Genomic DNA, 14,298 nt, shown 5'->3' on the forward strand with positions numbered 1-14,298 from the left:
TGAGCCTGTAATCCCAGCTACTCAGGAGGCTGAGGCAGGAGATTCCTTGAACCCAGGAAGCAGAGGTTGCCGTGAGCTAAGATCATGTCACTGCACTCCAGCCCAGGTGACAGAGCAAGACTGTGTCTCAAAAAAAGAAAAAAAAAAAAAAAAAAAGAAAAGAGATGGTTTGGAGGGTTGCTTTTAATTGCAGGGAAATTTCTTCGGAGAACCTTTACCCTTACTATCTGCCTAAAAATTATTTCTTAATAACTCCTATATTAGTTTTCCTAAGTATCCATTTTACCTACGCATGCAGACCTCTCTAGGTTGCCGCGTCGCTGGAGAAAGGATGGAAGAGAGGAGGGGAAGGTTTTCTGCAGCCTTCCACCTTCCAGGGATGGAGATTGGACCCTTAGGGGTCTGGCCAGTATTCCCTGGCCTTGACCAGTTGGCCCAGTTTGGTCTCCTCTATGCCAATGGCTCCTCATGGGAGGCAAGACTTTCAGGGGTGCCGGATTTCAGGGTCCCATTCACTGCTGCCAGCCTCTCAACCTCCCTTGAGAGGGAGGCAGCAGAGGTCAATTTTCCCATTTCAATTGGAAAATGCAGTTAAGTAAACGAGAGACACTCAAGGCCAAAGGTCAGTAAATAGGAAAGGGTCAGCCCCTTGAACTCAGCTGTATCTGGCTCAGTCCAGTCCTCCTCCTTCTTCTCGTTTCTTCTTCCTTCTTCTCCTTTTTTTTTTTTTTGGTTTGGTTTTTTTTTTTTTTTTAGACACAGTCTCATTCTATCGCCCAGGCTGGAGTGCAGTGCAGTGGTGTGATCTCAGCTCAGAGCAACCTTCATCTCCTAGGTTCAAGCAATTCTCCTGCCTCTGCCTCCCAAGTAGCTGGGATTACAGGCACCTGCCATCTCTCCTGGCTAATTTTTGTATTTTTAGTGGAGACGGGGTTTCACCATGTTGGCCAGGGTGGTCTTGAACTCCTGACCTCAGGTGATCCACCCACCATGACTCCCAAAGTGCTGGGATTATAGCCATGAGCCACCACACCTGGCATAGTCTAGCGTTTTTATCTTTCCCTGTAGCAGGGTCCCTTCCCTCTGCAGCAAGTGAGCCTGGTGTCAGGAACAGAACGGTTTTGCAGAGCTGAGTCCACCACCCTGAGTGTGGAGGCGAAGGAGCTTGAACTGGCCACACGATGGTGCCAAACACCAAGTCTTAGTATTTTTGTTTGGCAGCCTGGAAGGGCGTCCCGGGTGCCCTGAATGCACTCTGCCTGGTTCCCAGAGCACAGGGCTAAGGCCCTCCAAAGAGGAGGGAATACGCACCCTCCCGCAGCCAGACCTTGCTGGGGAGGCAGGAGCGGGGCTGGGGAGGGCACTCAACTTTACCCAAACCCACCCCGCCCTTTGTTCTCTGTCTTCCTTCCCTCCCAAGCCAGAAACTTGTCCCCTCTTCCCTTGGGCCATCATCGCAGGGCCTCCTAAATGCATATCCTGGGGAGGGGAGGGGGAACAGGGAAAGCAGGCAGGTGGCTGGATGGCAAGGGCCGCTGCTGCCCCATCTGGCCTGGGGTCCTCAGGGGCTTAGAGTCTGGGCTGAGCCCAGGCCTCCCGTCCTTTTCCCCTTCAGTGGCCTCCAGGCCTCTCTCCTGCTCACTCCTCCTCTCCTGCCTTCTTTAAGAAAGCTCGGGGGACCTTCTTTCTTCTTGAGGGGGTGCAAAACCCAAGCCTAGCACACCCCTGGCATGTGTCAGGCAGGGCCCCAGAATCACTGGAAAGAGTGGTGGATGGGGTAGGAGGAGAGGCTGCCTGCAGACCACAGACCCGCGTGGCTCTGATGAGAAGCGGGGCGCCTGGGACACCGCCCCACTGTCTGCCCTCCCCCGCCACTCCTCCCTGCTGGGCAAATCCCAGCGTCTCAGCTGCCTAAGTGTCTTCCCCGGAGGTGAGATTATCTCAGCCTGTGCTGGACACCGCCTTTTCTCCTCCAACTTTTCCTCCTCCAACCATGGATGCCGCTCTGCTCCTGAACGTGGAAGGGGTCAAGAAGACCATTCTGCATGGGGGCACGGGAGCGATCCCAAACTTCATCACCGGATCTCGAGTGAGTGGGGCCCCTCCGGAGCAGATAGGGTCCTCCAGAGCAGGCTTCCACGTTCCAGGTGTGCCCCAAGGCACTGTAAACAGCTTTCAGCTTTGCCCCAAAACAGCCCGGCAGCCCCAGCCCTGGGCCTCCCAGCGTCTACGTCTTCACGGGGCATTTTTGGTACTTTGCAGATTCCACTTTTAGCATGAGCTGAGGGGAAGGACTTTTAGGAATTTTCTGGACGAAGAAGAAAGGGGGCCTCAGGGGTCTTGGCATTTGTCCCCAAATGTCTGTTGGGCTTCCCTGGACTGAAGGGTGTTTCTGTGGGCTTGTTTGAGGAAGGATTTCCGGACAGGCAGGGCTGTGGGGAGTGGAATGGGGTCCATAGGGAGGGGGTGGGCTCCTCCTCCCTGGGGGATGCAGGCAGTGTGGAGGTGCTCCGGGGATCTGAGGCATCTGATGGGGTGAACTGAGTGAGCTGACCGAGGACACCTGGGAGTTGGTGGCCGGGAGGTGGCTTCTGCCCGGCCTGGAGAGATGTGTCTAGAGCGGAGCGCGCCGTCTCGGTGACCAGGTGATCTTTCATTTCCGCACGATGAAATGTGATGAGGAGCGGACGGTGATTGACGACAGCAGGGAGGTGGGCCAGCCCATGCACATCATCATCGGGAACATGTTCAAGCTGGAGGTCTGGGAGATCCTGCTCACCTCCATGCGGGTGCGCGAGGTGGCCGAGTTCTGGTGCGACACCATCGTAAGTAGGCCCTGCGCCCAGTTCCCTGGGGCTGGTCTCTTCCGGGCTCACCCACCCGCTCTGGGGGGCTGCTGTGTTTCGGGAAAGCTGGGACTGAAACAAAGCCCTGCAAAGCCAATCCTGCAACCTCATTCCCCATTGCTGTGCGTGTGAAGATGGAGGGAACAAGGCCCAGAAGGGGCGACCCGGGCCGTGGCTGGCTGGTGGGGTGTGGGAGCAGGGCTAGGCCCAGCAGGAGGGAGCCGGCCGCTTCACAGTCTTCACGTGTGTGTGTGTGTGTGTGTGTGTGTGTGTGAGAGAGAGAGAGAGAGAGAGAGAAAGAGAGAGAGAGAGAGAGAGAGACAGAGAGAGAGAGAGAGAGAGAGGAACAGAGAGGGAAAGGGAGAGACAGGGTCTCGCTCTGTCACCCAGGCTGGAGTGCAGTAGTGTAATCGTGGCTCACTGCAGCCCTCAACTTCCTGGGCTCAGGTGATCCTCCTACCTCAGCCTCCAAGTAGCACGCCACCACACCTGATTTTTGTGTATTTTGTAGAGACAGAGTTTCTCCATGTTGGCCAGGCTGGTTCTGAACTCTTGGGCTTAAGCAATCCTTCCAACTCGGCCTCCCAAAGTGCTGGAATTATAGGCGTGAGCCATCATGCCCCGCCCAGTCCTTGCTTTTTATACAGCGTGATTCAACCTGGAGATTTTTTTTTTTTTTTCTTTTGAGAAGGAGTCTCACTCTGTCGCCCAGGCTGGAGTGCAGTGGCACGATCTTGGCTCACTGCAACCTCTGCCTCCCTAGTTCAAGTGATTCTTCTGCCCCAGCCTCCAGAGTAGCTGGGATTACAGGCAGGTACCACCACACCCAGCTAATTTTTGTATTTTTAGTAGAGATGAGGTTTCACCATGTTGGCCAGGATGGTCTCAATCCATCTCCTGACCTCGTGATCCACCCACCTCGGCCTCCCAAAGTGCTGGGATTACAGGTGAGAGCCACTGTGCCTGAGCTAGATCTGGAGACTTTATAGAGTATGATTAGACCAGCATTGGTCACTTTTTTGCCCTCCTCCTCACGTTGCAAGTTTCCCCTCTCTATTTATGGCACTGCGTAAGTTACTCTTATAAGTTAGCTTCCTTGCCTTATGGCAACACCCACTGACCTTTAGGCAATGTTTCTTATGGGAACTTTCAAACAAAAACAAAAGTCAACAGAAGTATAATGCACTTCTAAGAACCCATCACCCAGTGCCAGCCACCATCAACCCATGGCTGGTCTTGCTTCGTCTTCCACCCCACCCACTTCCCTTCCTTGTCCTGCATGGTTAAAGTAAAAGCCAGGCACCATATCACTTCATCTGTAAATACTAAAATTTGTATCTTTAAAATATGAGGATTTTTTTTTTTGAGACAAACTTTTGCTCTGTCACCCAAGCTGGAATGCAGTGGTGCAATCTCAGCTCACTGCAACCTCCATCTCCTGGGTTCAAGTGATTCTCCTGCCTCAGCCTCCCAAGTAGCTGGGACTACAGGCACACCATGCCTGGCTAATTTTTGTATTTTTAGTAGAGATGGGGTTTCATTATGTTGGCCAGTCTGGTCTCAAACTGCTGACCTTCTGATCCGCCTGCCTTGGCCTCCCAGAGTGCTGGGATTACAGGTGTGAGCCACTGCATCTGGCCAGATATGAGGATATTAAAAAACTTGACCATGACATTGTTATGAAATCTTTTAAAAACTCCAGTAATTCCTTAAAGCCATCTAATATCCAGTCACTGTTAAATTTTCTCTGGTTGACTCCTCTTTTATTCTTTATAAATGAATGAGTTTGGTTTGTTTAAATCAACAAACAAACAAAGTCCCTGCATAGCGCTTTGTTGCTGTGTCTCTCAAGTCTATTTTTATCTATAGGTTCACCTCCTTCTTTTCTTCTATTCTTCCTTGACATGGATGTGTTGAAGGAATGGGGTCATTTATCCTGTACAAGTCCCACATTCTGATTTTCCTGGTGCTTTATTCCCCATGTTTTTGATAAATTGAAAGCTGAGTCTAGAGGACTTGATAAGATTCAGATTCTTTTCTCTCTCTCTTTTTAAAAAAAATCTGCTATGGATGATACCATATACTTCCCTTTGAGAGAAGTCCATGACACCTACTTGTCTTACTGTGACGTTAAGAGTGATTGGTGAGTGTGGGTGTTGATAGCCTGATCCATCCATCCCAAAGCTACCCCTAGACTTTCACCATTGGTGGCAGATACCTAGACTCATTATTTCATCAGAGGCCACTGACCTTTTAAATGAGCATTTCGGGGACAGTTTGAACCTGTTCTGTCTTTTATTAGTTGTGTGATCTGGGGAAGTCCCTTCTTCTGCATGCTACTCTATTCCTTCATTTATAAATAAACAAAACTCTAAGTTAAGGAGTTGTTTTGGAGATTAAATGATATAACATATGAGGGCAATTAAAACTTAGAACTATTATTTTGAGCTAGAATTTTTTTTCCCCAAGACGGAGTTTCACTCTGTCACCCAGGCTAGAGTGCAGTGGCACAGTCTCCGCTCACTGGAACCTGTGCCTCCCAGGTTCAAACGATTCTCCTGCCTCAGCCTCCTGAGTAAATGGGATTGCAGGTGCCCACGACCACACCCAGCTAATTTTATTTTGTATTTTTAGTAGAGACAGGGTTTCATCATGTTGAACCAGGCTTGACCTCAAGTGATCTACTCGCCTCGGCCTCCCAAAGTGCTGGAATTATAGGCGTGAGCCACAGTGTCCGGCCTAGAAAACATTTTGAGATTAACTTCTTCACTTTACTAATGAGAAAACTTAAGACTCCAAAAAAAGAAAAACTTGTAATGGCTCAAATAGGTTAAGAGAAAAGATCTGGGTGAGACACACAGTTCCCTCTTCATCCTGCACATGCTTCTCACAATGTCTAATAGAGTCGGGCTGCAGTACCATCCTCTGCCAGTAGGTGATCCCACCCAACATGTTACTCATTTCTTCATTCATGTAGCACATATTTGTTGAACATCTTTCCTTTGTACCAATCCCTGTGTTTTTCTTCCTTCTGATGTTTTTAACTTAAAATCTGTTTTATTTTTATCAAGTCAAGGCTTCAGAAAATTGGCTTCTTTGTGATTTTAGTGAGTTTAAAAATATATCTATTGACTTTGCTTAGAGTGAGGGACTCCTGTACTTCACGCCGTACGAGAGGCAAGGCTTGGCTGCCACCAAGAACCCCCTCTCCATAGGATACATGTTCATTAACACGCGACAGCTGAGTGCATAGAAGGCTGTCAATAAATTCTTGATTAGATGATTGATTTGTTGTTTGCAAAACCACAAGCTGTTGTCATTCCCGTAACATGGGCATGGCTTCTTGTTTCCTGTGGAGTCTGTGTTCCTTCGTCCACATTGATAGTCACATGAGTGCACTGCTCTTATCACAGGCTGAACTTTTTTTTTTGAGACAGAGTTTCGCTCTTCTTGCCCAGGCTGGAGTGCAATGGTGTGAACTTGGCTCACTGCCACCTCTGCCTCCTGGGGTCAAGCGATTCTCCTGCTTCAGCCTCCCGAGTAGCTGGGATTACTGGTGCCCACCATTATGCCCGGTTATTTATTTACCTTTTTTGTATTTTTAGTAGAGACAGGGTTTCACCACATTGGCCAGGCTGGTCTCAAATGCTTGACCTCAGGTGATCTGCTCCCTTGGCCTCTCAAAGTGCTGAGATTATAGGCGTGAGCCACTGTGCCCAGCTGGTAACTGTTATACCATAGTAACTATGGGTTTTCCCAATCTCCACACCCCTCCCATCTCCTCACCCCAGCCCATGGCTGCCATGATTGTGCACACGCACACACACACACACCTTCTAGAGTTATTTCTTCACCTGCACGCCCACCTCTTATCCATCCACCCACTTGCCCAGACATCAATTCATTCATTCTTCCCTTCAACCAATCTTCACTCATAATCCAGTCTTTCATCACTATACATGCATCCGTCATCTCCTATCTATGTCCTGTCATTCATCTATCTATCTATCTATCTATCTATCTAATTAGAAAACATTCACTGGGCACCTCATTTGGTCTGTGCTGTATGTTAGGAATGAAACAAGTGAAGCTTCTAGCCCATAAGGAACTTGAATTCTGGAGGGGCACACACCTAATCAATTGTAATGCAGGGTAGCCAGTGCCACAACATAGATAAGTGAGGGCAGTGTGCTTCGGGACCACAAAAGCACACTCAGCTTGCTTGGAGCCATGGGATGCCGAGCTGGGGCCTGCTGAGTCAGGGCCGGGGTGCTCCCTCCCTGCAGCAAGCTGGTTCTGGGGCTCTCCCTCCCTTGGTCCAGCTCTAATCCCAACAGGCTCAACAGCCATCTGCTCCTCTCTTCCACAAAGAGGCAGAAGGCATTTTGGGCTAATCCCAGCTGGTGGTGGGATGGGCGGGGTGACCTCTGTCTCTGTGCTGGTGACCTGGAGGCAGAGCTGAACTGCTGCACGGAGTTTCATCCGCTTCTTTTCCCAACAACATGTTGCATGTGGGGCCAGAACTGGGTCATGTCAGAAGACAGTCCAAGGAGATGGGTTCTCAGAGAGCCTAGTTGGGGAAATCGAGGCCCAGCATACATACAGCAGGACTCGCTAAGGCTGCACAGCTGATTTTCCCAGCCCTTCTTCATCCCAAGAGTGGCAACCTCAGCTCCCATTCTGGCTGAGGCTGTGATGAGCCAGACCTATATCTGCACTGTCTCCTTTAATCCCTACAGCAGCCCTAATATCAGACAGGAGCAACCCAGGGAAGTGGGCTTCAGAGACGTACAGAGACCTGGGCTCACTGCTAATCTGCAGCAGTTCCAGGATACCAAAGTGACTCTCTCGAACCCTGGAGTCCTGCTCCTTCCACTGCGCCACACTGCCCTTCCTGTCAGTCATAGGCTTTGCAGAGCTCAGAGTTTCCTTGTGGCAGAGATGTGTTACAGTGGACCACAAGGACCGGAAGAGGTAGCCAGAGGCTAAGAGCATATGGCTTCTGGAGCCAGGTTTGAATCCTGGCTGCATATTTCCTAGCTGTGTGACCTTAAGCAAGTTGCTTTGCCTCTCTGGGTTGTAGTTTCCTCATCTGTAAAATGGGTATAATAGTGCCTCCCTTCAGTTGTCCTAAGGATTAAAGGAGCTCATGATGGTGTAAAGTGCTTTGCCTGGCACACACTGAATCACAGTATTAGTGGCATAGTGAGGTGGCAGGATTCCTGCTAGGAGGGGCTCCGAGTGGAGGCCTTTTGTGGCCCACCTAGCTCTCAGCAGGTAGCCCAGATGCCATCTGTTTCTCTCCCCAGCACACGGGGGTCTACCCCATCCTGTCCCGGAGCCTGAGGCAGATGGCCCAGGGCAAGGACCCGACGGAGTGGCATGTGCACACGTGCGGGCTGGCCAACATGTTCGCCTACCACACGCTGGGCTACGAGGACCTGGATGAGCTGCAGAAGGAGCCTCAGCCTCTGATCTTTGTGATCGAGCTGCTGCAGGTGGGGCTTGGGGTAGGCAGGGCTGGAGGGCTGTGCCAGCACCAGAGAGGGACAGCGGGCATCACGGGCACCCCCTATCCCACTGAACACTGGACAGTGCCCTGTTTCTCTTTAGAGACTCAGAAAAGGTTCATAAACCACAGGGGAATATGAATTTGAAAAAAAAAAAAAGGCCTCTGCTTTTTCTACGCAAAAAGTCCATTTGGTGCTGGGCATGGTGGCTCATGCCTGTAATCCCAGCACTTTGGGAGGCCAAGGTGGTGGATCACTTGAGGTCAGGAGTTCGAGACCAGCCTGGCCAACATGGTGAAACCCTGTCTCTATTAAAAGTACAAAAATTAACCCGGCATGGTGGTGTGTACCTGTAATCCTAGCTACTCAGGAGGTTGAGGCACGAGAATTGCTTGAACCTGGAAGGTGGAGGTTGCAGTGAGCCAAGATTGAGCTATCGCACTCCAGCCTGGGTGACAGAGTGAGACTGTCACTAAAAAAGAAAAAAAAAGAAAAGTCCGTTTGGAACCAATTTTTAAAAATGTGACTTATTTTCATTTTGGAGGTATTTTACTTCAGTGCAATGGCACGATCTCGGCTCACCACAACCTCTGCCTCCCAGGTTCAATTGATTCTGCCTCAGCCTCTTGAGTAGCTGGAATTACAGGTGTCCGCCACCACACCTGGCTAACTTTGTATCTTTAGTAGAGATAGGGTTTCTCCATGTTGGTCAGGCTGATCTCGAACCCCTGACCTCAAGTGATCCATCTGCCTCGGCCTCCCAAAGTGCTGGGATTACAGGTGTGAGCCACTGTGCCTGGCCAGCATTTTACTTCTATTGGTTATGCACTTCCACTTTTTTTCCAAGAGTTTAAGATTATAACCTTCTCCTTCCTGTGGTTTATGGATTCAGACTTGGTTCTCAAGTGGTGGGAGAGGCTGCATGGAACTCCCCACATCCTCCCACCCAGAGCCCCAGAGTGATCGACAGCCCATGTTTGCGGATTGGTGGGAGAGGGTTAGGGCCAGGGTCAAGGTCACGTTGGGACTCAGCTATGACCAAGAACGAGGCTCAGCCTGAGAGCTATGTGGGTGAATAAAAATAAAATGAGAACTGTGTCAACGAAGGGCCTTTACAGGCTTACTGTCACAGTCAGCTGTGTGGTCTGTGCACTTCGCAAGGTGTACCGGCATCTCCTCCAAGGTGCTCATTATAGACATTATACATTGGTATTGCTATAATGACCATTTTCCAACAGATGGCAACAGTGCATTGTTCTAACAAAACGAGTATTCCTGACAATTTTCTTTTCCTTTTTGAGACGGAGTCTCACTGTTGCCCAGGCTGGAGTGCAATGGCATGATCTCAGCTCACTGCAACCTCTCAGGTTCAAGTGATTCTCCTGCCTCAGCCTCCTGAGTAGCTGGGATTACAGGCACGTGCCATCACTGCCAGCTAATTTTTTGTCTTTTTAGTAGAGATGGTGTTTTACCGTGTTAGCCAGGATGGTCTCAATCTCCTGACTTCGTGATCCACCCACCTTGGCCTCCCAAAGTGCTGGGATTACAGGCGTGAGTCACTGCGCCTGGTGACAATTTTCTGAATATTAGAAGTGAAGTGTCTTGAAGAACAGGCACCTTTTCCTTGTGTGCACAAAAGCACTGATTTAGGGCAGGGTTTCTGGCCTTGTTGCTTCTTTCCCTTGTCTGTATGCAATTGACCAGCAAGCATGACTTCAGGGAGATGTGCCAGGGCCCACTTTCTCTGGTCCCTGCTGGGGTGAGTCCCCTGGGGTTCCTTCCTCAATGACCTGCAGTTCCGGGGCCAGGTTGATGCCCCAAGTGATTACCAGAGGGAGACCTGGAACCTGAGCAATCACGAGAAGATGAAGGTGGTGCCCGTCCTCCACGGAGAAGGAAATCGGCTCTTCAAGCTGGGCCGCTATGAGGAGGCCTCTTCCAAGTACCAGGAGGCCATCATCTGCCTAAGGAACTTGCAGACCAAGGTGGGAGGCCACTGGCAGGGGGTGGGAAGTGGGGCTGACTCTGGGGGACCTGCCCAGTGCTGGCCAGGGTGGGGCGAGCGTCAAGCAGCAGCCTGAGGTCACGGCCGACCTTCTTTTTGGGCAGGAGAAACCCTGGGAGGTGCAGTGGCTGAAGCTGGAGAAGATGATCAATACCCTGATCCTCAACTACTGCCAGTGCCTGCTGAAGAAGGAGGAGTACTACGAGGTGCTGGAGCACACCAGTGACATTCTCCGGCACCACCCAGGTGCGCGGGGCTGGAGGGGTGGGCAGCAAGGGGGCACCCAGCCCAGGGCCACAGAGACACCTGTCACAACCTCCCTGGACTTTCCTTTCCACCCCACCAGGGCACCGAACTTTGGCTCCACCCAGCCGGGTTTCCCAGAGTGTGTTACTGAATCCTGGGTGATCGATGGGCAGTGCTTGGCATGGGGCCTTTTATTTTAATGTGTATTTGAATGCTTACCAAGGAAACTCACCAAGCTTGTGATTTCGGTGGAACAGTAAACAGGCTTTTAAAAAAGAGGGGCAATCAATATAGAGAAAAATATTATGTGGATACTAGTACGGGTGGTGCGAGGATATGGAGCCGCTGCTACTAGTATTGACTTAACACTCCGACAGCGCTCACAGTAACAACATCCAGCACTTGGCTCATCCGTCAGGCACAAGTCCTCTGCGTTGATTATCTCATTTAATCCTCATAATCCTCATAATCACCATATGGGGGAGGTGCAGAAAAAGGGTCTGAAGGTTATCTAATTTAGGGAGTGTCTATAAGAAAAAGAAAACAAAGTTAAGAATATAAAATCAATCATAGGGCCTTGGAAAGGAGAGGAGGAGGTACCGCTATTATGATCATCATCTTCATCTTACAGTTGGGGAGACCAAAGCACGGAGGGTACAGAGAGTGTAAGGATCATGGCACGGCTAAGGGTCTGTGGGCTGGTGAGTCCCAGCTGGGCGGGGGCTGCCTCTGAGGCTGGGCAGGGGGGCTGCAGCTGGATGCTCCCCACAGGCATCGTGAAGGCCTACTATGTGCGCGCCCGGGCTCACGCAGAGGTGTGGAATGAGGCCGAGGCCAAGGCGGACCTCCAGAAAGTGCTGGAGCTGGAGCCGTCCATGCAGAAGGCGGTGCGCAGGGAGCTGAGGCTGCTGGAGAACCGCATGGCGGAGAAGCAGGAGGAGGAGCGGCTGCGCTGCCGCAACATGCTGAGCCAGGGGGCCACGCAGCCTCCCGCAGAGCCGCCTGCAGAGTCATCCACAGAGCCACCTGCAGAGCCATCCACAGAGCCACCTGCAGAGTCATCCACAGAGCCACCCACAGAGCCACCCACAGAGCCACCTGCAGAGCCGCCCGCAGAGCCACCCGCAGTCACCTGCAGAGCCATCCCTGTCCCCAGGGCACCCACTGCAGCACTGACCCCCTGAGGCCCACAGCCAGCCTGGCACCCAGGCAGGGAGCAAGTGGCCTGGTCACTTCTGGTTCAATTGACCAGGATTGCGGTGTCGCTTTTTGAAATTTAAAATTAATCTTTGAAATCAAAGTCAGACATGCCTATGGTAAAAAAATAAAAAAATCCAAAGGGCACAGAAGAACTTAGGAAAGAATAAAAGTGGTTTTCTCCCCTACCTGTCCCATTCCTTCCATGCCGTGGTTTTAATTGACCCTGTTTTTTGTTCTTCTGGTAGTTTTCTCTATTTCCAAGTAATCTGTTTAAACCAGTTTCTCCACCTGTCGATTTTACCCCGTGTCAATGACAAATGAGGATCTGATGCTCTGATCCTTTCTCATCCTGCTACCCCTCCCTGTCTCTCCAGTTTGGATAGTTACATTTGCGGATCATTTCTTGGTTATTTTTGCAACTTTATGCAGGACACCTATAACTCTCTAGAATCCCACTGACTTTAATGGGTCTTGATGTAGGGTGAGCAAGCCCCAAAACTGGAGCTTAGCCTGAGTGGGTTCTTGGCTTCCCCCAGGAGAGATTTCAAGGGCAAGCCAGTTGGTAGGGCAGAAGAAAACAGCTGTGGCCGGGAGCGGTGGCTCATGCCTGTAATCCCAGCACTTTGGGAGGCTGAGGTGGGTGGATCACCTGAGGTCAGGAGTTTGACACCAGCTTGGCCAACATGGTGAAACCCCATTTCTACTAAAAATACAAAAAACTAGGTGGGTGTGGCGGCACATGCCTGTAATCCCAGCTACTCAGGAGGCTGAGCCAGGAGAATCACTTGAACCTGGGAGGCAGAGGTTGCAGTGAGCCAAGATTGCATCATTGTACTCCAGGCTGGGTAACAAGAGTGAATCTTCATCTCAAAAAATAAAAAAAGAAAAGAAAAGAAAGTAAAAAAAAGAATACAGCTGTCTTGAAGCTGCAGTGTTATAGCTTCATGACTGCCCCTGTAGGGAAGGGCTACCCCATAAGCAGAGAGCGGAAGTTCAGGGCAGTTCTGCAGTCAGATTTATACCCACTTTTAATTACATGTACATTAAGGAGCAGTTTAAACAACAATTTCTAGGGGCACTGGGCGCAGTGGCTCACGCCTATAATCCCAGCACTTTGGGAGGCCAAGGCGGGTGGGTCATGAGGTCAATAGATCAAGACCAGCCTGGCCAACATGGTGAAACCTTGTCTCTACTAAAAATACAAAAATTAGCTGGGTGTGGTGGCGCATGCCTATAATCCCAGCTACTAGGAAGGTTGAGGCAGGAGAATCACTTGAACCTGGGAGGTGGAGGTTGCAGTGAGCCGAGATCATGCCAGTGCACTCCAGCCTGGGTGACAGAGCGAGACTCTGTCTCAAAAAAAAAAAAAAAAAAAAAAAATTTCTAGGGAAGAAGTAGTAACTTCTGGGTCCTGGGGTCATTGTCATAAAAAAGGGCGGAAATGCCAGGGTGTCACCATGGCAATGGGAAACTGACATGGCACCTGGTTGGCATGTCTTATGGAAAGCTGCTTCTCTTGCCTCTGTTTTAGCTGATCTTCAATTTAGTCTGGTGTCCAAACCCTACTGCCTTCCTCAGTCTGGTGACCTCCTTCTGTGTCTGCTGAGCATGGCAGTGCTGGGATCTTCCCTTCCCACCTCTTCCCTCCTCTTGATCCTCCCTAAAGAAGGAAGAGTAGGAGGACGTGCTGTCACACCGATGACATCCTCTAGCACCACCCAGGTGCGTGGGGTGGGGCAGGTGGTGACGGAGTATCCGGCCCAGCACCACGTAGTCAACTGCCAAGGCATTCCTGGGCTTCTCTTCTGCCCCAGAGCTTGTCTCCACCCAGCAGGGGTTCCCCAGCACTAACTGTATCCCCAAAGTTCTGATGTACTTTACTTTTCCATCACCCCTGTTGTTAACATCTATCTTCTGCTCTGTAAGCAAAACTAAGTCTTCTGTGCTTTGTCCACAGGTTGACTCTAAAATCTGAAAATCAATAAACAGCATTTGTATGACTGTGGCCGTGTACGTGTTTTTCCGCAGGGCCTAGCGTGATGCCTCCACTGCATGGTTTTCTCTGTGGTTCCAATTTCATGACCCTTGGGCCACCAGAATGAAGGTATTTCTGGCCCTGTCCATTTTCTGTATATAGCTGTCCTACCTGCTGCCCTTTCTCTTGGGGACGAGCAGCGAGGGTCCCCCTCATTTGTGGCCAGAACGTGGCCTGTGGGCTCCCTGGTAGGATGGCGGTCCTAATGCAGCCCTGGCTCCTGCTTGTCCTGTCTGGCTCATCCTGTGTGGACATCTCCCCTTCTGATGCCTCTGGATGTTTGAAAACAGGAAAAAGGGGATAGAAACCAGAGTGCCCATAGCATGTGGTGGGAGATACGCTGGAGAGAGGGTGCACAGGGACCCTTGTCCTATCGTTATGATCCTCCAAAGGCAGAGCTGGGCCCACAGAACCACTGTTCAGGAACTGCTGCATCCCGAATCCCATCGTCGTCGA

General features: G+C 50.8%; 1 protein-coding gene across 1 annotated transcript; it reads left to right on the forward strand.

Moving 5' to 3' along the window:
* Positions 1-1,915: 1,915 nt before the first annotated feature.
* On the forward strand, positions 1,916-13,808 carry AIPL1 (aryl hydrocarbon receptor interacting protein like 1). The gene is given in 7 exon segments (XM_012460512.3): positions 1,916-2,089; positions 2,646-2,825; positions 8,156-8,344; positions 10,165-10,341; positions 10,466-10,607; positions 11,379-11,739; positions 11,741-13,808. Coding segments are annotated over 7 exon segments (1,188 nt in total). The 5' UTR covers positions 1,916-1,993; the 3' UTR covers positions 11,784-13,808.
* The last annotated feature ends 490 nt before the right edge of the window (positions 13,809-14,298 follow it).

This window comes from Aotus nancymaae, unplaced genomic scaffold (assembly GCF_030222135.1).
Source record: "Aotus nancymaae isolate 86718 unplaced genomic scaffold, 86718_ANA_hifiasm-v0.15.2.pri h1tg000072l, whole genome shotgun sequence".
Classification (NCBI taxonomy): Eukaryota; Metazoa; Chordata; class Mammalia; order Primates; family Aotidae; genus Aotus; species Aotus nancymaae.